This window comes from Phyllostomus hastatus, unplaced genomic scaffold (assembly GCF_019186645.2).
Source record: "Phyllostomus hastatus isolate PE091 unplaced genomic scaffold, TTU_PhHast_1.1 phas_contig_159, whole genome shotgun sequence".
Taxonomy (NCBI): Eukaryota; Metazoa; Chordata; class Mammalia; order Chiroptera; family Phyllostomidae; genus Phyllostomus; species Phyllostomus hastatus.
The window spans coordinates 9,899,886-9,925,162 of NW_025333640.1; the positions used below are offsets into that span (position 1 = coordinate 9,899,886).

At 38.3% G+C, this 25,277-nt stretch overlaps 2 protein-coding genes across 5 annotated transcripts; one reads left to right on the forward strand and one right to left on the reverse strand.

Moving 5' to 3' along the window:
- Positions 1–2,900: 2,900 nt before the first annotated feature.
- On the reverse strand, positions 2,901–9,283 carry SAP30 (Sin3A associated protein 30). The gene is made up of 4 exons (XM_045831272.1): positions 8,649–9,283; positions 6,965–7,090; positions 6,457–6,555; positions 2,901–3,238 (listed from the first exon to the last, which is right to left on the reverse strand). The coding sequence occupies exons 1-4, from the start codon at positions 8,967–8,969 to the stop codon at positions 3,116–3,118; spliced, it is 669 nt and encodes a 222-aa protein (XP_045687228.1). The 5' UTR covers positions 8,970–9,283; the 3' UTR covers positions 2,901–3,115.
- Positions 9,284–19,874: 10,591 nt separating this feature from the next.
- HMGB2 (high mobility group box 2) lies at positions 19,875–22,619 on the forward strand. Of its 4 annotated transcripts, none has more exons than XM_045831124.1 (5): positions 19,875–19,942; positions 20,630–20,798; positions 21,004–21,149; positions 21,229–21,403; positions 22,088–22,619. In XM_045831124.1, the coding sequence occupies exons 2-5, from the start codon at positions 20,649–20,651 to the stop codon at positions 22,241–22,243; spliced, it is 627 nt and encodes a 208-aa protein (XP_045687080.1). In that variant the 5' UTR covers positions 19,875–19,942; positions 20,630–20,648; the 3' UTR covers positions 22,244–22,619. The 4 variants fall into 4 exon arrangements, with proteins under 4 accessions (XP_045687080.1, XP_045687077.1, XP_045687078.1 ...); XM_045831121.1 differs by having other exon boundaries at positions 19,887–20,038; XM_045831122.1 differs by having other exon boundaries at positions 19,902–20,038; positions 20,634–20,798.
- The last annotated feature ends 2,658 nt before the right edge of the window (positions 22,620–25,277 follow it).

Below are 25,277 nucleotides of genomic sequence, written 5' to 3' on the forward strand. Positions count from 1 at the left end.
TGAAAACTCAAATGTCTATCAATAAATGAATAATAAATTGTGGAATGTGTATCACAATTTATATCACAGTAAGGAAAAGAAAACCTAGACAAAAAAAGGGACATATATAGTTGACTCCAACATGTGTCGAATGGGTGGATCCACTTATACACAAATGTTTTAAATAATACTATAAATGTATTTTCTTAACATTTTCCCTCTAGCTTACTTTACTGTAAGAACACAGTATGTAATACATATAACATATGTGTTAATCAACTATGTTGATTAACCAGTACAGATTCTGGTCAAAAGTAGGCTATTAGTAGTTATGTATTTGGAGAATCAAAAGTTATATAAAGAGTTTTGACTGTGGAGAGGGTTGGTTCTCCTTATACCCATGTTGTTCAAGAGTCAAGTGCATTTCAAGGCTATTCACTATATAAACATCCTTATAAACATAGTCCAGAATACCATCAAATTCTGTACTTCAAAAATGATTCATTATATATTATGTAAATTTCATCTCAATTAAAAAGGGCTTATGTAAAAATAGTTAGCTTATTTTCTTAAAAATATTTTAGGTGCCTGGCTGGCGTAGCTCAGTGGATTGAGCGCGGGCTGTGCACTAAAGTGTCGCAGGTTCGATTCCCAGTCAGGGTACATGCCTGGGTTGCGGGCCATGACCTCCAGCAATTGCACATTGATGATTCTCTCTTTCTCCCTTCCTTCCCTCTCTAAAAATAAGTAATAATAATAAAAAAATAATTTAGGTACTTTTAGCTATTTCCCAAATTGTTTAGAAGGGTTGTTACTGAACAATAGACTCATTTCTTGAGTTTCTGCTAATAGCTAAAGATCTTTATAAAGATCTTAATAGGTTTTCTTTCTCATAACCCAAAGGTGGTGTTTCTTCTGATGCCCTAACATTTAAAAGTAACCTCTACCCTTGTAGAGATAAGTTTCCATTGAATTTTGGTTTTGATATACGTAAGTAAACAGATTTATAGTAAATTCACAATTTTTTAAACCTACCAGCAAAGACTTGAAAATTTTATATAAAGTTGGGTTTTATAATACATCTTTCTGAGTTCCTCAGCTTTGATGAGGTTAAGTTCTCAATTTTCCGTGTTTTAAATTGGTCTAACAGGAATTTCATTTGGTAATCAACACCCAGAACTCTTATTCACTCTTTATCCAACTACATTTTATGCAAATTAGTTATGTAAAACATTGCTGGTCCAAGGTTATATTTATAAACAGACACTTTAATGTAAGTAAATAATTTCAAGCTTTTTTTCCCCACAAGAATAGAGTACCTTTAATAGGAAAAGATAAGCCTAACAGTTAAGTTTTATTGAAACAGTTAAGTCTTTGTAGGTTTAGGTAAAAATATGAAATTTGGAAGTAATACTTCATTCAAATAAACTACCACATGTTCATGCGGTAGCTCATTTTCATATAGCTAAGAAAAAAAGTTCTCACAGAAATTTCTGGGATGCTGGATAGGAGAGGATTCTGTAACACCCATTATCACAGCCTCTGCTCATCAATAAAGAAACAAGTAAATTTTTAAACGGTCACAGCAAAAACAAACCCTGTGGCTTTTTCATCATTTTCTAGCTGTTGATACTTTGAAAATATTTAAAAATACTCACTTTCTAATGAAACAGTACTTTAAATTAAAAAATTCAGCTAAATCACCGGTGGTTCTTAACCAGGGATAACTTTGCCTCCCAAGGTATGTTTGGCAATGTTGACAGATATTTTTGATTGTGAATCTTCAGAGTGCTACTGGTAGTAGTGAGTGGACTCCAAGGATGGCTAAATCTGTAACACACAGGACAGCCTCTCCCAGTAAGGAATTATCAGACCCAAATGTCAACTTTGAGAATCCCTGAGCTACATCACACATTTCCAGCCTACAATCTGCAGCACAATCTCAGAATACTGCCCTGAAGCTGTTTACATGTACAAGATGTAAATCTGATTTGTAATTATAAGAACTTGGGTATACAATACAGTATCAAGAAAAGGAGAGGTTAAAAATATTCAGAAAACTGACAGAGAATGAACTGTAAAAGGAAATAAAATGTAAATCAAGTCACAGCCATGTATAACCAAAATTTAAGGATTGTTCAACTTTTAGATATTCACTTTATTAGTTTTAATTTGCAATGTGAACAGTACAGGACATGATGGAAAATCAAGGGATATTGCAGGGGTTCTTTTTATATCCATGTCATATAAGTACCTTCTATTTCAAGAAAAAAATTAAAGACACAGCTATAACTAATTTTATGTTTCCCCCCCCAATGATTTTATTTAGTTTTTAGAGAGGGGAAGAGGGAAACATCAATGTGTGGTTGTCTTTTGAGCATTCCCTGGCCTGGGGGCCTGGCCTGAATCCCAGGCACGTGTCCTGATTGGGAATCAAACCAGTGATTCCCTGGTTCACAGGCCAATGCTCAATCCACTGAGCCAAACCAGCCCAGGCTAATTCTATGTTCTTATCGGAACTTTCAACACTGTGCTTATGTTTGCTAGCATATTAAATCTTCTTTGGAAGGAGGTAGGCATTAAACTTTTCTTCTTCCTGACACTTCATCAAGAAATAACAACTTTTTAAAAAAGGAAATAAAGTTGCATCCTAATTGAGCTCTATTTTTTAAATTTGTTAGCACTAAAAAGCACTTTACAAAATGTTATTTAAGATATTCTTAATTCCAAATAAGGTCATCACAGAGAAAGCAAATGTGCTGAATTTGTTATCCTTAACCTGTTAATTTCTTGGGATTAAAAAAGGAGGAGCAGGGGGTAACAAAATTATCTTTATATTAAAATCTCAACTGATACAGGTCCCTGAAAGTCATTTTAAAATGAAAATCAAGTTTCACAAAATAAATACACTGAAGCAACTATAATAGTAATAACCTTTATTTAAAATAGTTGTTAATCTAGGAAAGCTCATTTTACACGAGTTTCCAACTAATTATTAGAATCAGAAACAAAGAAAATAAAACCAGAGAAAATCCTCTGTAGAAAAAATACACAGGAACATTTATTTCTACACATGAAAAGCAGTAAACAGTCTTAACATCTGAACATCCAAGTCTTAGTCTCAATTCCATCTCTCCTAGTGAACACCACTATCAACCTTGAGATCTGATTTGTTCTTGTCATTCTTCACTGAGTAGATGAAATATGTTAAGGTGTCTTTTTCATTCACTGGAATAGACCTAAAGTGGCAACCAACTATCTATAAAGAAAAAAAAATTGAGGAAATTAAATTATAGATATTAACAGATTTCATAAACGAGGTAAAAAAAACACTTTCATCAAAAGAAAAAAGTGCTATGTGATAAGAGTTATTCCCCCCCCCGCCTTTTTTAAACATTGTACCAAATATCTGAGTTAGTCTGGGGACTCTCTGCAGCCCCCAGAGATTTTTTTAATGTTTTTTATTTTAATTTTAATCGTTGTTCAAGTATAGTTTTTTGCCTTTCACCCCCACCCCAGCCCACCCCCCGAGCCCTCCCCACCTCCCTCCCATTTCTACCCTGTTTCCTTTTAAAAATAAATTGTATTCAACAAAATGCCAACAGGGTGAAAAGCATGTAAGAATAAGATGTTATAAACGAGATAGTATAATTTCAAAGGCCCCTTCAGCCCACTCAATTAAATATACATTAATTAGAATGTGTATTTCTTTTTATTTATTTTAAATTTTGTAACTGGAATCCAGGTTAGGAAGTAATCGTTTACTTTGATTATTTTTTTTTGCTGCTATATATTTTAATCAACGGTAATATAGCATAAATTCTTATTTTGACACTCACCAAAACAGTCCCCTAGAAAACCTGCTTTTTGTGACAAAGTATAGAAGGCCTGATCACATTTAAATCACTGATAACGAGAGAGAAATACTACTGCAAACGGTAATAGGCATTACATCCACAAAAATTTTCCCAGTGCTTACTGTAACATTGTACAGTGCAATTGCTACATGGCAAACTACTGTAGCATAGAAGTAAAAGCAAAACCCTAACTAACCAAACAATAAAAGCCACAAATATAAATTATTAAACAGCTAACAGATCAAACTTAGTAATCAGATCTATCATTGGGTTTGTTAAATCCTCCTACACCTTGCAGTGTATGATTTAACTTTTACTTAATACAAACAAAGTTTAAAATTAATAGTAGAGATTTTTAAAAAGAAAAGGTTTTGCTACTACAGTAACATACTTAAACACCCTAAAGACAAAGAAAACTAAATATCAGGATATTTGATAAAAATAATAAAATAGTGTGCAAATATACAACTTGAAATTCATGCACTGTTTTATTTAAGAAAGCATTAAAACTAAGAAAACTGTTACAAATGGCTTTAAAGAAAGTATAAATCCAGATTCACTCTTAACTGTTTTTATATGTTTAAAAATAAAAAAAATGTTAAAATCCTGTGAAAGTCTAAAGCATATTGGTAATTTTTAACTTTTAAAAACTTGGAATATCAATGAAATAGGACGTAAGAGTCCACATTCATCATGTAATGGTTTAGATCCTACTCATAGAAAAAGGGTAAATATGAAATCGAAAATTTGGTACTACAGAAACAAACCATAAAATATCTTACAAACATGTTTGCTACAACTTACATTCAACAGCAATGTATTTTTTAAAATTTTTAATTCGTGATTTTAGAGAGAGAAAGAGAAACGGAGAGAGAGAAACACTGGTTTGTTGTTGCACTTATTTATGCATTCACTGGTTGTTTCACATATGTGCCCCGACTGGGGATCAAACCTACAACCTTGGCATATGTGGACCATGCTCCAACCAACTGAGCTACCTGGCCAGGGCTGGGAATATCTTCGGTTAAGGTTTCTTAAAATTTTTTTCTGAATAAAAATTATAAATGGAAAATGAGAGGGGAAAGAGGGATGGATGTTCATTCTAGACTTGCTTTCTTGCCTTTTCACTAATCCAACCTGTGCACTGCAACTACCAACAGAGGCATGGTTGACTAAACTCAGATGCTCAAAAGCGTATCTAGATTCTAGAAGATAAAATGGGCTTCTTAAAGAATGCCTATCCAAATGATAATTAAGAGACTTAAGAAGGATGGTTATTCAATGCTGAAATCAACTATAAATATTCATACCTGACTAAATAAACTATAATACTCATGGCTATTTAGATTGTGGCTATTTCTCATTTTAAAATAAGAAATAGCTCTAGAATTAATATAGTATTTTTAGATCAGATTATCAAAAACTTCAGGTTTGGTTTATGCATTTAAAGAATATATACATTTAAAATAATCATTTATTGGGTTCTCATTTGTTCCAAAACAGAGTACTTATACTCAACTAGTATTTGTATATTTTGATATAGTTTCATCATGGTAGATGCTATATATATTTATGTTATAGTAATGTGCTATAGAATCCAAAAGACCAGATCTTTTAAATCAGATTTAAAGAAAAATTGAATTTTTGTTGCCTAGGCAAGAAGGAAGAAAAAATTCTGGCTAAGAAGTTAATATATTGGATCTTAACAATGTTAAAAAGCATTGCATTCTGCCAAAGAATCATACCTTCTATTCACCTTTTATCTTATGCAATATGCATAAGATAATGTGGGATTTTAGAAAATGTGGGATTACTACATCCAAGCTAAAGAACATGAGAAAAGTGATTTATATACTTATAAATTTCTATTCTACCTAGTAGGTTAAGTCTTTAATATTTTAAATGTGGTTTAAGTATAAATATATATTTATATAAATAAACATCTTAATACCATGCAAAGAATTCTTGGTTCTATTTTTCCTGAGAACACACACACCCACACACACTCAACTTTTCAAAATTCACCGAAGTCCTATATCAAAGCAAACTATTAAGTAAAAGCTTGGATATAGTCTTTGCATCTTCTAGATTCGAAGAAAACATGAATGATTAAAATAAAACAAACTAACATCAACAAGGACAAATTCTGAAATGGTTAAATCAGAAAGTTGTGGAAATACTGGTTACGGGCTTATTTGCAGACTTATTCCATCAGAAACTTAAAAAAAATTCTAATAAAGACATCAAAGTATATTAACTTGTTTTATTATTCCTCAATTAGACGTTCAATAAATATTTACTGAGTAAATGGAATTTTAAAATAAATTTCTAGAATGAGAATAAAAATGCTGAAACAATATTTTTGAGAGCCAATATTAGAAGATGCTTAGAAAACTATACATAATCCATTGATTAGTCATTACATAAAGAAATTTCCTAAGAAGCAGACAAACATTTCTAGATAACTAGATTCTAATAACATCTTTAAAATTAACTTTGATTCTAATTAAAATATATTGTTTTATACAGTGTTAACAATTTCATTTGCATTTAATGACCCTTTTTTTGGAATGAACAGAGAGTTCTTTAAAGTTTTACAAAGTTTAAAATTCATAAATACCTCAACAAGTTGTGCTTTATTAAGTCCTGGTCTGGTTGGAAGTTTGAAGTGTCTTTTGTATCTCCTAAGTGTATTTACTTGTAACTGGTATAAATCAACCTAGGAAAAAAAAACATATGAATAAGTTCATGCAGTTAGTTAAAAACTTACCTTTCATGTGTATAATAACATTTCAATTATAGAACTATGAAATTTTCATTCTATTATTTAAAAAACTTTTTACAGAATCAAAACTATAAATGTAGTAAACATTTTAATCCTTTGAGAATAAATATTAAAAACTGGGGAAAAAGTTGTAAGAAAACAGAACTATAGAAATTGTCAACTGAAAATATAACAAGTTAAACTGTATAACTGTGTGTTAACTGTCTATATTTAATTTTACTTTCATTTTCAGATTTTTCAAATGTTTTAAGTATTTTTAAAATTTGTTCATATCTTTTTTATGAGTTTCATTCAGAATGGACTACTTAGGATTTACATTTAGCATGCAAAAACTTTCATCTACCTCAGGAGTATCAATATCTTGAACCGGTGAATCTCCTCCATCATCATCACTCCCTTTTCTCTTTCTTCTGTTCCGAACACTCTGAATTAAGTTTTTATGATAATCACAAATGTAAAGATGCCTTACCTGAAACAGAAAGGTTTCAGACTACTTAGGATTGCATTAAAATGTGTCTATGTATTGGTGAAATACATAGGCCACAGTGAATCATAAAAAAAAAGAAAAGACATAGTCAAAACAGGGCATTGTTAAGACAAGGGCATGCTTTTCTCTAAAGTCCTGCCAGTTAAAACACACCATGTCTGGCAATACTGCTAAGAGGACTGGGAAGGGGGTTGGGGGAGGGGTGACAGTAAGGAGAGAAAGGCGAGGAGAATGAGAAATTCCAACCCTCTAGATTTTTGTCATCAAATTGCAGTTAGGGTGAACTAGATGAGAAGGGTCATACTGGTTTGCTAACAAGGGGAATGATGGCATTGCCCACAATTTTGCTATTTGATAGTATTTTCTCTACTTAAAGAGCATATGTTAATAGCATAACATATACTTCCTAATTTAATACTCAAATTACAATCCAGATACAGAACTATTCATTTTTCCAAATCAGCTATTGATTTTCATATCCTAACTAAATTTTAAATTTGAAATTATAAAATTTTCGGAGTATTAAATGTATTTGTGTTTCCCAACCAAAGCAATGTGAAATTATTCAAGTCTACCTAAAAAGTTCCTCAGGAACATGACTGAAAAACTGTTTTAAAAAAACAGAAAAGAATACAAACTTTACAAAATGTGAATCACATAGTCTGAGAGCTGTATAGTAACATTTGATATTAGGACCTTTATATAATAAATTACTTCTTAAAGAAAAAACACCAAACAAGGACTGACCTAACAAGCTTTAAAATAAACTTTTAAGATAAGTGCAAGTTAAAAATAAGCAGGACATGTACTAGGTTCTGACATCTTGTTATTAATTTACATCTGCCAGAGCTCCAGAAAACGTCGATGGTTATTTCTAGAAGTCTCACAGATGGTCAAAAGAGCAGACATGCAAAAAGGACAGAAAAAGAAATCCTGATGGCTGCCAAACGGCTCTCCACGTTCGGAGCAGCTGCCCTAGATGCTGACATCGCCGCCAGCGTCCAGAACCCAGGATCACAGCTAGGTGCGGCAGGAGCTTGGCTTTCCTCTCACTCTTACACAGGGGAACGAGACTGGATCTTTCTTGACTGTGGCGTCAGGTCCTCGCAGGATTCCACTTTCCCTAGACCGGGGAAGCTACTTCCTGGGGCCAAACGCCAGCTTGGGCAGCAAAACAAAGGCGCCTCCATTCCAGAAGGAGCTGCCGGGCAACAAGAAAACTACTCCAGCCTCCCTCCGTGCGCTCGTTCCCTTTGTTTCGTTTCCGGATCTGGGGGGGCGGGGGGGGGGGGAGACAGGAGCAGGAGGGACGCGGAGGATTGAAGCGGAGGGAAAGCACAAGGTGCTAGTGTGTGTCCCTTGGGGGTGGCAGTCGGAGTTGCTGCGACTTGGTTTTTTGCTTTCTACTAGAGACCTCACAACGGGTTTGCACTGCAGCAAGGTCTCGGGGAGCTCTGAACCCCTGGCCCAACAACCCGTTTGCACCGCTCCCGGGGCCCCAAGGAGGCTGGCAGGGCAGAACTGTCCCGCAGTCACTTACGCTCTTATCCAGTTCGATCTTCACCTTCTTCTGGGAGATGCTCTTCTGGATCCTCTTGCTGAAGCTGGCGTTGCCTGCCGCCCGGCCGCACCGCTCACCGTCCTCCCGCAGACAGCACAGTTGCCCCGGGCCCGGTCCAGCTGCTCCCGGGGGTCCAGCCGCCGAGACTGCCCCGGGGCCGGGCATCTCAGTTCCTGCTCCCGCCCCGGCCCCGTTCCCCGCCGAAGCGGCTGCGGCGGCGGCGGCGGCAGCGACCACTGCGGCCACGGCAGCGGCGGCATCCCCGCCGCGGCTCATCTCCTCAGGCGTGAAGCCGTTCATGATTCCAAGATTGGGGGCGCCGGCGCGGACAGAAATCTCGCCTCGCCGCTCCGCCTCTCAGTCTCTCTGGAGATTCCCGGGTCTCCGCGGGGTCCCTCAAGAACTTGCCCTGGAGTCAGCAGTTCACTCTACACCACAAGTTCTACGGCGGTACGGCCAAACACCAAGCGTTCCCCACGAGCTGGTGTCTGTTGGCTCCGGGACAGTGGACAGAGCTTGCAGTCCGTATTCAGACTCCGGCGGCTCCCGGAGCTGGAACCCAGCTCTCTGTCACATGGAGAGGCTTCTGCAGTTGGACCGCTGAGTCTCCACCTCCCTCCGGCCCCTCAACCTGCGCAAGCGCGATGCGCCTTCTCTCGACCCGCCCCTTCCACTCTGCCGCAAGGCACAACGGGAATTGTAGTACTGTTTTGGGGAGTCAGCATGAGCTCGGCCCTGACCCCGCGCCTTCAAGAGTTGAAGGAACTACATATCCCAGCATGCCACGCGAGAACAGGCCGGTTCCCCCCCGCTCCCCCCTTTAAAGCTCGGGAGGAATTGGGGCGTGTTGTTGGGTTTGCGATGTTTTCTCCTTTCTAATCTGTCCTGGGAAATTGGTTGGTTGCTGTTTAGCTCCTGGAATTTTGCAGAGCTGGCATTTTAGACGACTAGGTCACTCAACTCCCGAAGCGAAGCACTAGACTAGGGCGCCGAGTGTAGGCGGGGAGTAAGGGTGGTGAAAAAAAGTTTTGGGGCCGTTATCTTATCTATGATAAGAGTTTCCGTTGTGACCACGCTTTCGTGGGAAACCCAAAACAAGGAGAACTCAGGCTATCTGGCGCTTTTCAGGTCCTGGAGGACCCGCAGCTAACACCGTGGCTGAAGGGCATTCATCGACGCAACTTAGAGTGCCTGCTTAAGCGAAAACGCCCATCCCGACCACTCCACGGCGACAGTCTCGCTATTGCCTTGGTTGAAGGTCTTTTCGAAATCTTGTGTGTTTCTGCAAGGATTTGTTTTATTCTTAGGCTCACAAATACTGCCGCTTCTTGAGGTGGGGCTACTGACTGGTAGACTATAATAGGCCTTTAAACCGCCACCCCCAATCTTTTATTTTTCCGGGAATGGACCTGGAGAGGGCGGAGTCTAGTTATTTTTTAAAAGGAGACGGGGAACCCTACCAATACCGAGTTAGCTTGAGTGCTCCTCAGACATTTTCCAGAGTGGGGAAATAAACCGCGTCTCCTGGGCGGTCCGCGCTCACATGATGGTCTCTAAGCGTGTGCGTGTTTGTACATGGATGTGTGTGCCTTTGCGCGGACGTGCGTGCGTGCATGGACGTGGGCGAGTGCTTTGTGTAGGGCGGGGCAGAAGGATGGGAACGGCTAATAAAGCTGCACCTTGGCTAGTTACAGTATGTCCTTAGCAGTAGATACACCTTGTTTAACAATCCATTGTTTAAGCTAAAATACAAAGCAATTAAGTTTTTTGAAGGTTAATATAGACTACCTGAGTGATATATTTTTTTAAGATTTATTTATTTATTTTAGAGAGAGGGATAAAGAGAGGGAGAGAAACATTGTGTGGTTGCCTCTGTGTGCCCTGTACTTGGGGACCTGGTCTGCAACCCAGGCATATGCCCTGATTGGAAATTGAACTGGCAAACCTTTGGTTCACAGGCCTGCGCTCAATCCACTGAGCTACACCAGGCAGGGCGATGGTATTTTTAAAATGTAAAATGTCATCTGACCTCAACTTCAAAGCCAGCCATCCCATCTATGCACTTCCCTTCTAGGATATGGCAAAGGAAAACAAAAGAATTAAAATATTACATAAATTGAGTAGTCAAAAGAAAGATGGGAAATGGTGTTATAATTTCAGTCTGCACTATCCAATAGGGTGTCTGCTAGACAAATGTGGCTATTAAACACCTGAAATATGGTTATTGGGGCTGAAAAATGGAATTACTAATTTTATGTTAATTATTTTACATTTTAAAAACTGACTTCAGTTATTGAAAAACAAGTGTGCTTGGAACAAACCTGAATATATGACTATTTTTTTCAACTTCAACTTTTGAAAGTGGGATTTCAAAGACTTAATAGAAATTTTAAGAAAACAGAATATTGCATAGCTCATTAACAATTTTTTTATCAATTACATGTTGAAATGATAATTTGGGTACGTTGGTTTAAATAAAATATAACATTAAATTTTATTTGTTTCATTTATTTTAATGTGGCTACTAGAACATTTAAAACCACACACATAGCTGACATATTTACATTAGATAATGCTGGCTAAAAGTATTAAAACAGAATAATACTACCTTGTTTATGGACATATTTCCTCAACTGGTAAAATGAGAACATAAAGATAGGATGGTTACATTTCAACTTCAGGATTGTGGTCATCTCTCAGAAGGGAGGCCCAAGGATAGTAGAAAGGTTCAAGTAACTTGTACCTGAAAGATCATCATCTCATTGCAACTTTTTTGGTGACAGCACCCTGTTAATCTTCTTTAGATGTTTTAAAATATCAAAGTGAATACTGAAGGGGAGAGCACAGGTAGGGACTTGTGGGGAATACTGTGATCTTTCCTCAGAGGTAAATTTAGAAACATTGAAAGTAGTGTGGCCAAATATGTAGTTTGTCTGGATTTTCTGATGTGTTACTATCTTAAACAATTTACTATAAAAACAAAATGATTTGTCACTTGCTATGCAAAAAAGAAAAGATGCTATTTAAAAAGTTATGAATCACTGACTGCGTAGAACAGAATACCTGTTTAACAGTTTTATTAGTTTATTTTTCTGACATAATAAAAAGGCTGGGGGAAGATGGCTCCTGGTATTGCTTCCATAGTTCAACAACGCCAAGGTTGGCATCTATGATTTTCTTGCTTTTTCTTCATGAGTAGCATTCTCACAATTGGTTGGAACCAACAAAAATCTGTCAATAACTTACTCCTAATCAAGGTATTTTTTACAGTAATAAGAAAAGATAGTGATTGTTGGGTGAGCAATTAACAGTTATCTACAATGGTCTAGATTTAAGAAATATGATAGAAGGAATAGAACAAGACTATGCTACTTAAAATTATTAAAACAAAAATTTTCAAAAGTTAGAAATGAGTTATTGATTTTTTTAAAGTTAATTCCGAAATATATTTTTAAAGATTTTATTTATTTATTTTTAGAGAGGGAAGAGAGAGAGAGAGAGAGAGAGAAACATCAATGTGCGGTTGCTGGGGGCCATGGCCTGCAACCCAGGCATGTGCCCTGACTGGGAATCGAACCTGCAGCACTTTGGTTCACAGCCTGTGCTCAATCCACTGAGCTACACCAGCCAGGGCGAGTTATTGATTTTAATGAAAGTTTAAAAATAATTTCACCTTTGTAAACTTTAGAAAATATGTTCAGGTATTAATCAAATTGACAAATTCACTCAGTGAATATCTGAGCCAATGACATATGTATAGTACTGTACTTACTAGGTTCTCTAAGATATAAAACATGATACACATGCCCTGCCATCAAGAAACTTCTAGACAATAACTCTTTGTATCATACTTCCTACTTTATAAAACTCTTTTATAAGCATGAAATATTTGGAAATCATAACTGTGTACAAGAAATTTTTATCTAATAAATATTAGATAAATAGGCCCTATAGATCCCAGTCTATACCTCTCTGGCTTTTACCACTTTAATTTTCTGGGACAGATTTTCAGCTGCCAGTGTCTGCATCCCTTTGCCTGAGGATTTTCTCCTAAGGGTAGAAGAAAGTCCTGTAACAGTACAGTTAGGACAATTTGGAAGTGCTTGAGAATTATCAATCTCCCACCTTAGCACCCCTTATTCAATGTTCTATAGCTAATCTGGCTTTTTGCCCCGCACATGGGATAACTTCAAGGCATCTATTTCATACCATTTCCCTGAGTTTTCCAGTGGTGGTGTGCTTTACTCATTACTAGTGGTAGCTGACTTGGTAAGGCACCCTTTATTTACTGCTTTCCCTTCTTTATCTTACTTCCCCACCTCCAACAGGTGTTTCCTGAATTCTCCTGATAAACTAACTGCACTCAAGTCCTTGTCTCAGGATTATAGTGGGCATTTCCACTATGTTATTTCCACATACCCACCCCTTGGCTACAATGCCGTTCAATAGGTGGGTACATGATTCAAGCCAAGCCAATTTAAATCCTTCCCAGGCAATTTTGTTCAATCTGAAACAGGGAGAAAAGAGATCTCTTCTATTTGTATATATTATATATATTATATATAACATATATAATGCATTGTTATAGGTAATTATATATTTATAAATATATATCATGTATTATATATTTATATAAATATATATAAATATGTATTTTTGCTGTTGTTGTTAAACTGGGACTTGAACCAGTGACCTTTCAGTTTGCAGGCTGGCACTCAATTCACTGAGCCAAACCAGCCAGAGATCTCTTCTATTTTTTAATCTCCCTTGTATTACTATATTTCCAGTAGAACACAAAGTAGGAACTTGCTAAATATTTGCAGAATATTTAATGAATATAATTCCTACATTTTTTCTGCTAACCCACATTTATGATCATTAATTTTTTTTAAAGATTTTTAAAATTTATTTATCTTTAGAGAGGGAAGGGAGGGAGAAAGAGAGAGAGAGAGAGAAACATCAATGTGCGGTTGCTGGAGGTCATGGCCTGCAACCCAGGCATGTACCCTGACTGGGAATCAAACCTGCGACACTTTGGTTCACAGCCCACGCTCAATCCACTGAGCTACGCCAGCCAGGATGATCATTAATTTTTAAGTGTATGAAATACTCTTGTTACAGTGTCATATCATAGTGTCATAGCATTATCCATAGTACTCAGGAGCTAGGTGCTTGAGAATTAAACTGCACTTGCCAGTTGTTAGACTGTGCTGGTTATTTGTTGTCTTTCAGCTCCTTTTTCTTGCTCTCTCTTCTGTACTGCAAGGGTACTGGAATCCTTAGAAAAAATTCCCAGACTCACTTGTCAGTTGGTCTCTCATTCAGTTTTGCTACTGGGAGATCAAAAAGCAAGAGGAAGACAAGAAGGCATTTTTCTTCTTCAGGCTCCAGTAGCCTCAGCAGCAGTGCTTCTCTGCCTCCACGAGTAGGGAGCCTCCTGAAGTCAGCTGGCTTCCTGAGAAGCAGGGAGCAGTTTAATCATGTAACAGTTTTGTTCCAAAAGCCTCAGAAGCACAGCATTTGTGGCTTTTGTATAATACCACTTTCTCTTTTGTCCCCCCAGTGCTGGGATGGTAGCTCTTCTTGTAGTTACCTCTGGATAACAATACCACCACCCTTTTGCTCCTTCAGCCCTTCTGTATGGATTTCCTCCGTAGTAGAGGTACTAACATTCCCTCTGAAATACCTAAAGTGTTTTCTTTTCCTGACTGGACACTGAGTGATACTGTGACCATGGGCTATTTATTCTCTTTGCCTAACTGACTTCTTCTATCATATGAAATGCTTTATCTATCTCACTGGAATTATTAGGAAGATTAAATGGGTTAATATTTTTAGAGTACTTAGAACAGTACCTGGCACAAAGCAGACGCTATGTTTGTTAAATAAATGGTATTTTTCATAGTCTATTTTTAAATACATATGGCATTAGCAATACAGTTTATAAAAGTTAACGTCCTGCTCCATATAGCTATCCCTTTGTGCAGCCTACTCAGTAATCTTCTCTTGTTATCACTGCTCGACACTATCACTTCCCTACCTCTCATGCCTGTCTTATTCCTATTCATCTCTTCTTTCATAAAACAGCATATATGTTTTTCACAGTATCTGTCTCTCACTTGCTATAGATATAATATAGACATTTTGGAGGTCTGTAGGATTAAATATTTTCATGAAATTATTGTATTTTAGGATGCTGCAGTGATGAGAGGGATACGCTGGGTAGAAAGCAGCACTGAAAGTGGAAGACAGTAGGTTATATTAGAACCTTAAGATAAATCCAGAATCTTCATAGTGGGATGTCAGGGACCTCATGTAGAAAAAAGGCTTGAGAAATACAGATTCTTTTGGTTAAATTGTGTCTCCATTAAGACTAATTTGTGTCTACATTAAGACCATCTTACATTTGTATGGAGTTATTTCATTGACTTCTGTTTTGGGATATTGAAAATATACTTGGTTTTTATTTCATACTCAGCAGGTAGAGCAGACTCAGATTTTAGGGCTACATTTACTCCATTCCCAAAATCTTGAAGACACCTTCTTAACTCCCTGCCCCCAAAAGTGGAAATGAGATAGGCCTAGAGATTACTGAATAGACAGAATTCTGCTGTGTCTGTACAAGGATAGAACCATTGTCCAGAAAATTGGTTTCAGAAATTCCTAGAATTTCTGTTGAAGTTTTTAATAAAGTAAGGTCAGTACTTCAACTTTTACTGTCCTTTAATCTTTCAGCTTGTCCTACATGGTGTAAATACTTCTTTTTATTAATTAGTCCAGTCTTCAACTATGCATAAGTGTATTTTTAGTCTTGTTAGACTAATTCTAGATTTTAAATTTAGATATTTTCAAAGTACATCTGAAAATCTCATATCGTTTGTAAACATATTTTAAAATACAACGAAACTACTAAGCATAGTATGAAAATTATTTAGGGGATAAAGTTGTAAATAAACATTTTTTATATTTATATACCTTATATTTATATAAACATACCTTTATACTTATGCATATTAACTTTTTTCTTTAGAAGAATTTTCTTTTCTTCAGAAGATTCTGGTACAATTCTTTATGCTCCCACTGAGAATTCAGCCCATCTATGTGGAAAATAGATCTTTCTGTACATTTAGGTACCCTCTAGTTTCCAACTAATTGTGCTAACCCTACCTAATTGCCAGAAAGTTGCTAAATTCTCTTTCCCTTTCGAAAAGTCCTTATACCTGGGCCTAGTGAGATCCATTCCCAGTTCCAGGCCTGAAATCTACAAATTGTTCCCGAAATCATCAGTACACCTGTAAGGAGCCCTTCCCTGTCTGGAATTTTAGTCTGAATCACTTTCTGATTGCTTCAACAGATGTCCAATGTATTTAAAAACATGAATTTTGTAATTTGTCCTTTTTTCCCCAATTGTGGCAGTGGAGGCTTTTAGAAAGTAAGTAAATAACTTTTTTGGTGGACATTTAGTATATATACTGATTCACAAAAACAGTTATCAGCTTTTTTGTAAGAAAAAACAAAACGAACTTGGCTTACCATTTTTTCATTGAAAATGCTAGCGGTGGATGAAAGGTATTTTTGTTTGTTTTTTCTTTACCTGAATTTTAATTTTTTCAGAAAGATATTGTTTAACTACATCACTAAATTGAATCTCTGAAGTGAGTATGCAGTTAGGCCTCGGAACCAGTGAGGCCTAAATGAATGTGCCCCATAAATGAATGTGCCTGTTTGATACTTCAATATGTTTATCTTCTTCCTCTCACTGCTTTTAAAACAACTTGAAAATATTAAATTCCAACATAAGATTTATCTTTGAGAAGCTAATATGTCTGCAGAGTAATGGTTTCAGTTTTTTACATTAACTATGCAAATTGAGAGAACAATACTTATTTTATATGCAACTAATCTTATATACAATATACTATATTTTGGCTAACTATATGAGTTAATAAAAAATAATAAATAATTATTGAGAATTTATTTACTGTTCTGTGGTGGGAGAGTTTACAAAAAATGTATAATGATATTTTCTTTCCCTCAGGATTTTGTGGTCTGGTTTGATGATCAAGCTATGAAAAGTCCAAATTTTTAGACTGACTGACGGAGTAAATGATACGAATTTCAGTAGCTAGCAAAATCCAGATCATTTCTACACAATCTTGCTATAGATAAATTCCAGTTTACAGAATAGCTATTTATACTTATAGGACAGGGGACCTACTTTGGAAACAGCTTCAAACCTAACTCATAATTAGTTTGTTGCTAAATATTTGTGTTGTTACAATCTGTGAGATGCTAAATTCAGGCAAAGTCTGGCAAATAAAGTGACATATCAGTATCTTCTTCAGGGGGGAACTCTGGTAAGATCATTTTACTAAAAGACTAAGATGACTGAGCAATATTGTGTATCCAAAGTTTGGTCTATTACATTTGGGTAGCTATAAACTTTTATTTCATTAAATACTGTTTTGAAGTAACAGGGCTTATAATTAATTGGTATTCATAACCAAGGAATTTCCTAGAACCCAAGTTACCTTTTTAAATTTTAATGATAATCTCTTGAACACCTAACAATTGCAAAGTTAAAATATTCATTTCCCCACATTATGACCACATATTCAGAGAATGATAGAATCATAAACCTTAAACGCTGAATGGTACTTCAGAAATTATCCTCCGAATGTCACTTTACAATTTCTCAATCAAAAGCCTAGAAATGTTAAGTATACTGTGCAAAATCACAAGCCTTTCCTGGACTTTAATTTACATATTTTTTAAATGAAGAAAAAATACTTTCCTTTTTATCATCTTTAAGAAGATGCATCATTTTAATAAAAATAAATTTGGAATGTTATTTTTAGAATATACGAAATTGATGTTTCTGAAAAGAAATATAGTTCTAGAGTTGAGTTTTAGAAATACAATCTTATTTTCCAATTAGAAACATAACAAGATTAGAAATGCCATAAGAAACACCTTTAGTATTGCTTCTTTATAGGACATTTCAGTTTTCTGATAGCTATAATAGTATGCCAAGTAATTCATAATAGTGAACTAGGCTTCTTGTGTATTTAATCCATCTTTTCAGAACATTTGGAACTAGATTTTTTTGTTTGTGCTATCAGATTCTGTATATAATCTTTATTTAAAAAAAAGGCTTATTCTATAACCAACAACTGTCTTTATCACACTTAAACCTTACTTCATTTATCACTTCACTGTGTACCTCAATGTTACTTCTAGGTCAGGAAGTACAGCATGAGAGTAAAGTCTTGACCTCAATGTTAAGACTAGATTAAATGTAGAAATGTTTTCCTGTCCTCTGCTGCGATGGAGTAAAGAATGTAAATTGGTGTTATCTGGGTTGGCTTCTTCTGTGGGCTATGAGGGAAGGATGGATCTATTCCAGGCCTTTCTCTTTACTTTGTAGATGGCCACCTTCTCTTTGTGTGTTTTCACATCATCTTGCCTCAATGGCTGTATCTGTGCCCAAATTTTCCATTTTTATAAGGATACCAGTCATATTGGATTAGGGGTCTCCCAGCTTCAGTATGACCTCAACTAATTACATCTGCAATGGCCCTATTCTCAAATAAGGTCAGTTCCAATTGTGCTATAAAAGCACACAAAAATGCAAACTGACAAAATTAACCATACATTATTTAAATAGCAATAAACAGATCACCAATAGCTACACCTTTCAAATTTATTTTTAAATTCAGTAGTATTAATTACGTACATGTATAATAGGGCTGTGCAACTAATATCTTTCAAAGGAAAATACATTTAAAAAATCTAGTTTTCCTCAGTAAACTTAGATTAATAGCTGCTGGTTCTGAGGTAATTACCGATTACAAAACAAGCAAGAGCACACTATCCAACAAATGCCAGTGAACTTACAGAGAAAATGACACGGACTGTTTAAAATCTGCTGAAACCAACTATGAGTGCAAGATATGGGCCAACAGGGGGGAAAAACCCCTCCAAAACTAAATACAACACAGAAACAGCGAACTGTCAGTGAAATGACTCCTACCCTGGAAAAAGCAGCTTGTCACTCTAGAAAGCACTAAGTTAAGGTAGTTTTGGTGCATTCTCGATTGGCCACTAACACGAAGTTAACTTAGGCTTAGAGGAGTCTGTAAAATGCTGCTGCACGCAGCTTGGTGAATATATGCAATTGGGGGTGCGGAGCAACCTCCACGTTCCTCTTATGGGAGTCTCAAATGGATCTTTGACATTGAAAACTTTTTAAATACTATCACATTAAAGAGACAAGATAGGGAATAACGAGGTGACAGCTAGCCACCAAAGGCGGGGAGGTCACCAGGGCTTCGACCTCAACCAGGTGCGGTCGGATGGGCGGGCCCCATCCCCGCGGCCACCGCCCGGCATCCGGAGGGGGATTGTAGGGGTGGGGCCGGGGGGGGGGGGAGGTCGCTCGCCTCCGCCCCTCGGGATCCCTGAAGGCGCCCTTGTTTACCTCCCAGTATTTGACACCGGAGACCAAGGGGCCAGGGAGGGAGGGAGGGACCTCCCGAGGGAAACCCCACCGACTCCACTGAAAAAGCGCCTTACTTTTTCGGGTCGGTTCGTAACACCCCTGGAGAGGCGAGGTCAGCCGTCCTCCCGCGCCCTTTCCCAGGTCCCCCGCCAGCGGTCTTCCTTAGGTTCCACCCCACCCTCAGCGACGACGCGCGGGTTCGAGCAACCGGTGAGGAGAGTAAGCTCCTAAGACTTTCCCCCGTCATTATTCTTTGGATGTGCCACAGGAGAAACAAGACCCGGACAATGGTCGGGGCGGGACAGGCTGCTTCTGTTCTCTCGGCGACAGCAAACTGTGTCGCCCCCGCCCCCACCTTGAGAACGACCCCCGTGCTCGCGACTTGGTATTTTTAAATCTGGCGGGGCTTCTCCTCTCGGGCCAACCACTCCCCCCAGTTTATGGCCCTAGCCAGTCAGCGTCAGGCCCGCCATTTTTCAAACCCTCTTCCTGCCGCCAATCAAGATGGAGCAGTACATTCCTCTCCTGACCGGTTCTAACGGGTCTGGGAGTTAACGACCTGGGCGACCCACCGAACCTGCTAGGCTGGGGGAGGAGGGACGGGCCCGGCGAAACACCTACCAATAGAAAGCCTCCATTGAGAGGGGGCGTGGCTTATCAGAGTTTGAATACTCACCAGACCCAATCAGAGAGGCGTGGGTGTGGCCTGTGGTTCGGCTCGTCAAGTTGCCGTGGCGCGGAGAAGTCTGCAAAACAACAGCCTGAGGATTGGGTAAGTGATAAACCAGTTCACGCCGGAGCCCAGCGAGGGAAGCGTCTCGGCAGGATCCTGCTGCTTGGTGGGACGCTGAGGAAGACCTACCGCCAGGCAAGGATCCCCTTCGACCCAGCTGGGGTTCGTGGGCCTGCCGCTCCCCGTGCCGCACAGCCTTCCAGCCGTCGTGGGCGCCCGGCCCTCGGGGTTCACCCCGGCGAGCGGAGTCTAGGTTGCGGGCCGGTGAGGGCCCCGGGGCTGTGGAGAGCGGGCGGGAAACTCGTCCGGGCCCGGTTCCGGGTTTTGTTTTTTTATTGCTGGTCACGAGGCGACACCTCTTAGTGGGGCTCGCGACGTGGAGGCCGGGGGACCTTTCTGTCGGGAAGGGGTTTAGAGGGCGCCTGCGGCGTTCCCTTCCGCCGCCCGGGCCGACGAGCGGGCGGCGGCGGCGGCGTCTCCGGCCTCCGAGAAGGACTCCACTCGGTCGCGCGGGAGGAGTCTCAGCCGGGACTGTTCGGGCCGGGCCCCCCGCGGAGGAGCGTGTGCGCGGAGGCGGCGTCGCCGCGACCCGGGGGCGGGCGGGCCGGCGGGGGAGCCGGGCCCGGCGGCTGCTGGCGCGCGGAGGGGGGGCGACGCGGGCGGGCGCGGGTTTGGGCGGGAAGCCGAGCCCCGCCGGCGCCCACCCCCGGGCTTGCGTCCTTCCAGGTAGACGCCGCCTGTCACCATGGCTAAAGGCGACCCCAACAAGCCGAGGGGCAAGATGTCGTCGTACGCCTTCTTCGTGCAGACCTGCCGGGAAGAGCACAAGAAGAAGCACCCGGACTCCTCCGTCAACTTTTCCGAGTTCTCCAAGAAGTGCTCGGAGAGATGGAAGGTGAGGCGGCGCACGCGCACGGCGCTGAGGGTCTGCAGGTGTGGCGGGCCGGGGCGTGGGGCGGGCGGTCGGCTTGTAACTTTAACTCGCCCGTCCTGCTGACTCACTCGGAGCTGTTGAGTTCTAGGCAGACTGCTTGAGAGTTTTGTTGAATTTAAGAGCTTTCAATTTTGCTGTGTTTTGACTGCTCCTTCCACGCTCACAGACCATGTCTGCAAAGGAAAAGTCAAAGTTCGAAGACATGGCAAAGAGTGACAAAGCTCGCTATGACAGGGAGATGAAGAATTACGTTCCTCCCAAAGGCGACAAGAAGGGAAAGAAGAAAGACCCCAACGCTCCTAAAAGACCTCCGTAAGTTTTTTTACTTTTTAAATCACTTGAATTGCTCTTGATTTTCACTCAGCGTATTAACTCTGTCACTTCCTTTCAGATCTGCCTTCTTCCTGTTTTGCTCTGAACATCGCCCAAAGATCAAAAGTGAACACCCTGGTTTATCCATTGGGGATACTGCAAAAAAATTGGGTGAAATGTGGTCTGAACAGTCAGCCAAAGATAAGCAACCATATGAACAGAAAGCAGCTAAGCTGAAGGAGAAGTATGAAAAGGTACACTCTTTAAAGACAGTGTTGAAATTAAGTAGATAATTTCTAAGTATGTCAGAAGTAGATATAAACTGTAGAAAGTTGGGAAGTGTAGATAATTTTGTATTAATGGTTATCAGCTGTTTTTGAAAAGGCTTAATGGAAATTGTACACTCAGGCAATACAAGCTAATTGAGAAATTTATTTTTTTCTTTGCTATTTTATTGAATTTCTTGAGGTGACATTGGTTAATAATATATAGGTTTCAGGTGTACAGTTCTGTAGTACATTTTCTGCATATTGTATGTTCACTACCCCAAGTTAAGACTCCTCCTCTCACCATTTATCATCCCTATAACCCTCTCCTGCTGAAACCAGTGTGTGTGTAGCACTGGTGGGTTCCTGAATATACTCATTTGTGGTTGTGTAGGTGTGTCTAAAATGTGAAGTTGAAGGGGCGGGGGGTGCTAGTGCGAGACAAATAGATGTTGATAGAGTACTGACATTGATCTAATAACCACTACATCATTTTACAACATTAGCTTTTTAAGGCCTAGAAGTAACAAGTGGTCTCAAAACTGAGTTAGGGTAATTTTTAAGACAGTCACAAGAGTTATTGGTCAATAATCTTAGCTTGTTTACAATTTAGTGGTTTTCAGTTGAGAAATAACACCGGATGCCGATTGTATTTTCTTGACAATATTTCAGGATATTGCTGCATACCGTGCCAAAGGCAAAAGTGAAGTGGGAAAGAAGGGACCTGGCAGGCCAACAGGCTCAAAGAAGAAGAACGAACCAGAAGATGAGGAGGAAGAAGAGGATGAAGAAGATGAGGAGGAGGAAGAGGATGAAGATGAAGAATAAAAGGCTATCCTGTAATGATGCGTGTGGAGTATGTGTGCTCAGGCAATTGTTTTGCTAAGAATGTGAATTCAAGTGCAGCTCAATATTAGCTTCAGTATAAAAACTGTACAGATTTTTGTATAGCTGATAAGATTCTACGTAGAGAAAATACTTTTTTCAAAATGCAGGTTGTAGCTTTTTGAGGGGGCTACTACAATACAGTTAGGTTTTAAGGCTTTGGATGTTAAATGTTTCTAAATATTTAATGGTTTCTTTAATTTCTTGTGTATGGTAGCACAGCAAACTCATAGGAATTAGTATCAATAGTAAATTTTGGGTTTTTTAGAATGTTGGCATTTTGTTTTATAAAAATTTTGTAATAAAATTATGTATATTATTTCTATTGTCTTTGTCTTAATATGCTAACTAATACTTAGGGTCTGGAACCATGTCAGCTTTTTGTATTTTTGCCTAATAGTTCTTAGACACACTTGAGTTAGTAAAATACTTGGCTAAAAGAAAATTAGTATGTTCATATTTACAGAATGTCCTATAAAAATCAGACCTGGAATTTAAAGAACTTAAAAAACTTACGCAGTTTTACAAAATGAATGTTCTTGATATTTCTTTTATTAGCTAACCTGTCCACCACTCAAGGTTTTATTTTTGAACTTAGTTTATTTTTAGGGCAACATTAATATGAGACGGGAACTAATACAGTGAATCTATACCTAAAAACACAAACTTAAAAAACATAGTTACAAGGTTTGTATTTTTTGATAATGAACTATTCAAGGTAGAATACTGGGATGAATTTTGAGTTAAATCTAAAAATTAGTTGTCTTAAGGTTTAGAACTCTGGGTCACCTAAGTAAGCAATTATGATGGTTCTTGTGATGTCATAACAAATTTCACTAGGACTTGATGTTTTTTGAGAAATGCTCATTTGAGGAAGAATTGGCTTGTATTTAGATAACTTCTGAATAGTTAACCAGAGTCTTAGTGAAAGTTGACTACCTATAGGCCAGGTAATTAAAGAAGAAACCTATCTGTTGATAGTTTCATAGTTAAACCTGACAGTCCTTGTTACCTGTGAAGCTTTAAAATAACCAAAATTCTTATCCAACTATGGAACTCTTGGTTGTATATCTTATGCCATATTTGGAATAAATATTTAGTAAGGATTATTTTATAAATGAAATACCAGAGTTTCCATTGGAAATGAGGTAAAATGACTAGAGCAAATGGACTCAAGCAAAATCTTCAAACCTCTTTATGATTGCCTGCTACTAATCATATCCTCCTAATGGTTAAAAGTATAAAAAGATATTTTTGCTGATCATAAAATGAAAACTAATTCTATATTTTAAAAAATATTTTCTGGTGTAATATGACTTAACACTAAAAGATAAGTGATATTCTAGAGACATACCTAGGTCTGGATCCCAGTTCCCAGCTCTACCAAATACTAGCTGCATGAACTTTACCTTTGAGCTTGTTTCTCCCCATTTGTAATGAGTTAATAACTACTTCACACCGTTTTAATGATTACATGAGAATGTTCTAAACTATTAAAAACAATACATAGAACACAGAATGTTAAATAGGAGTTTGTGAAGTTGAAATACAGTAAAAATGTTTCCTTAAGGATTTCTACATCCATAAATTAGATCAATGAGGCAGACCTATTGGGTTCTTTGTCACTTTTTTTTTTTTTTTTTGAGGTGGGGGGTGGTTTGTAATGGCTTTCATTCTGTTCTTTATATAGACTATAAGTCTCCAAGCTAAGAATAACTCATTCTTTTAATCAAGAGCTGTTCCAGAATAAGCTCAGGATTTGAGATGTCTTCATGTTTGATATTTTGTAAGTATGAATCAAAATTTCAGATCCCTCTGAAAAATTATTAGACCAGTAAGTTTCTAAGACTAGGTGACTTAAAGTAGTATGACAGTTATGTTAGAAAGCACTGAGATAGGGATGAGAAGGAGGTTCTAGCACTAGCCCAGACCAGCCTGTCCTTGTGGGTATGTTTATGAAAGTTGTTTTTTAAAAATAGATGATGCCTTAATGGTACAAAATGTAAAAGGGCTATGTATTGCATAGTTCATATCCTTGATTCCCAGCTACTTGCTTGATTCTTACAGGACAACTAATGCAATAATTTATCCTTCATTGTTGCGTAAGTGGAAGCTTACTAGATATACTGTTGTACCTCTTATTCTCATTGTAGAGATTGTTCTTACACGTTCATTCATTACTAGCTGTCTGCCTAGTACCCCATTGAACATTTACACTGTTTCCTAAAGTTAGGTTTTTGGGGTTTTTTGCTTTAAGGACAATGTTGTGAATATCCTTGTGATTTCAAAAAACTTAAAGTTTGTACATTTTTAAATTTGATAATTATGACAGCCAGAGTCTTGGTACTTGGTAGAAAACTGCTCTGATGCTTTTGTTAACTTGTTGAAGCCTGTCAAAATTTCTCTCAGTAGAAGTTGTACTCATATAAACTCCATAGCAATGTTTTGGAGTGCCAATTTCCTCATCTCGGCAACATAATGGTTCTCAAACTTAATCTTTGCTATTCTGACACGTTAAAAGTGGTTCCTCCTATTAATTTAGCTTATTTTTAAGAGCCATTTGTATTTCCTGTGCTTTTTCTCTCTCATCAGTCTTCCTATTGGTAATCTGGGGGAATTAAGGACAATGACCCTTTGTGACATGCATTGGAAATATTTTTATCTTTGATTTTCTCTTTGTGGTGCTTTTGTCATGCAAAGATTTGTTTTTATGTAGGCAAATTCTTTAGTGACCTTGGGAGGCCTTTCTCACTCAAAGATGATAAAAATAGTCTTTCCTGCAAAAATTACTAAGTTATTTGATCCTTCTGGAATTAATTTTAGTGTAAGGACTGAGGTAGGGGCTCTTTATTTCTAGATGGTAGCCACTATTGGTCTAGTAATCCAGGGGTCCCCAACCTCCAGACCATGGACCTATACTGGTCTGGGCCCGTTAAGAAAGGGGTGCACAGCAGGAGGTGAGTTGAATGTAATGTGC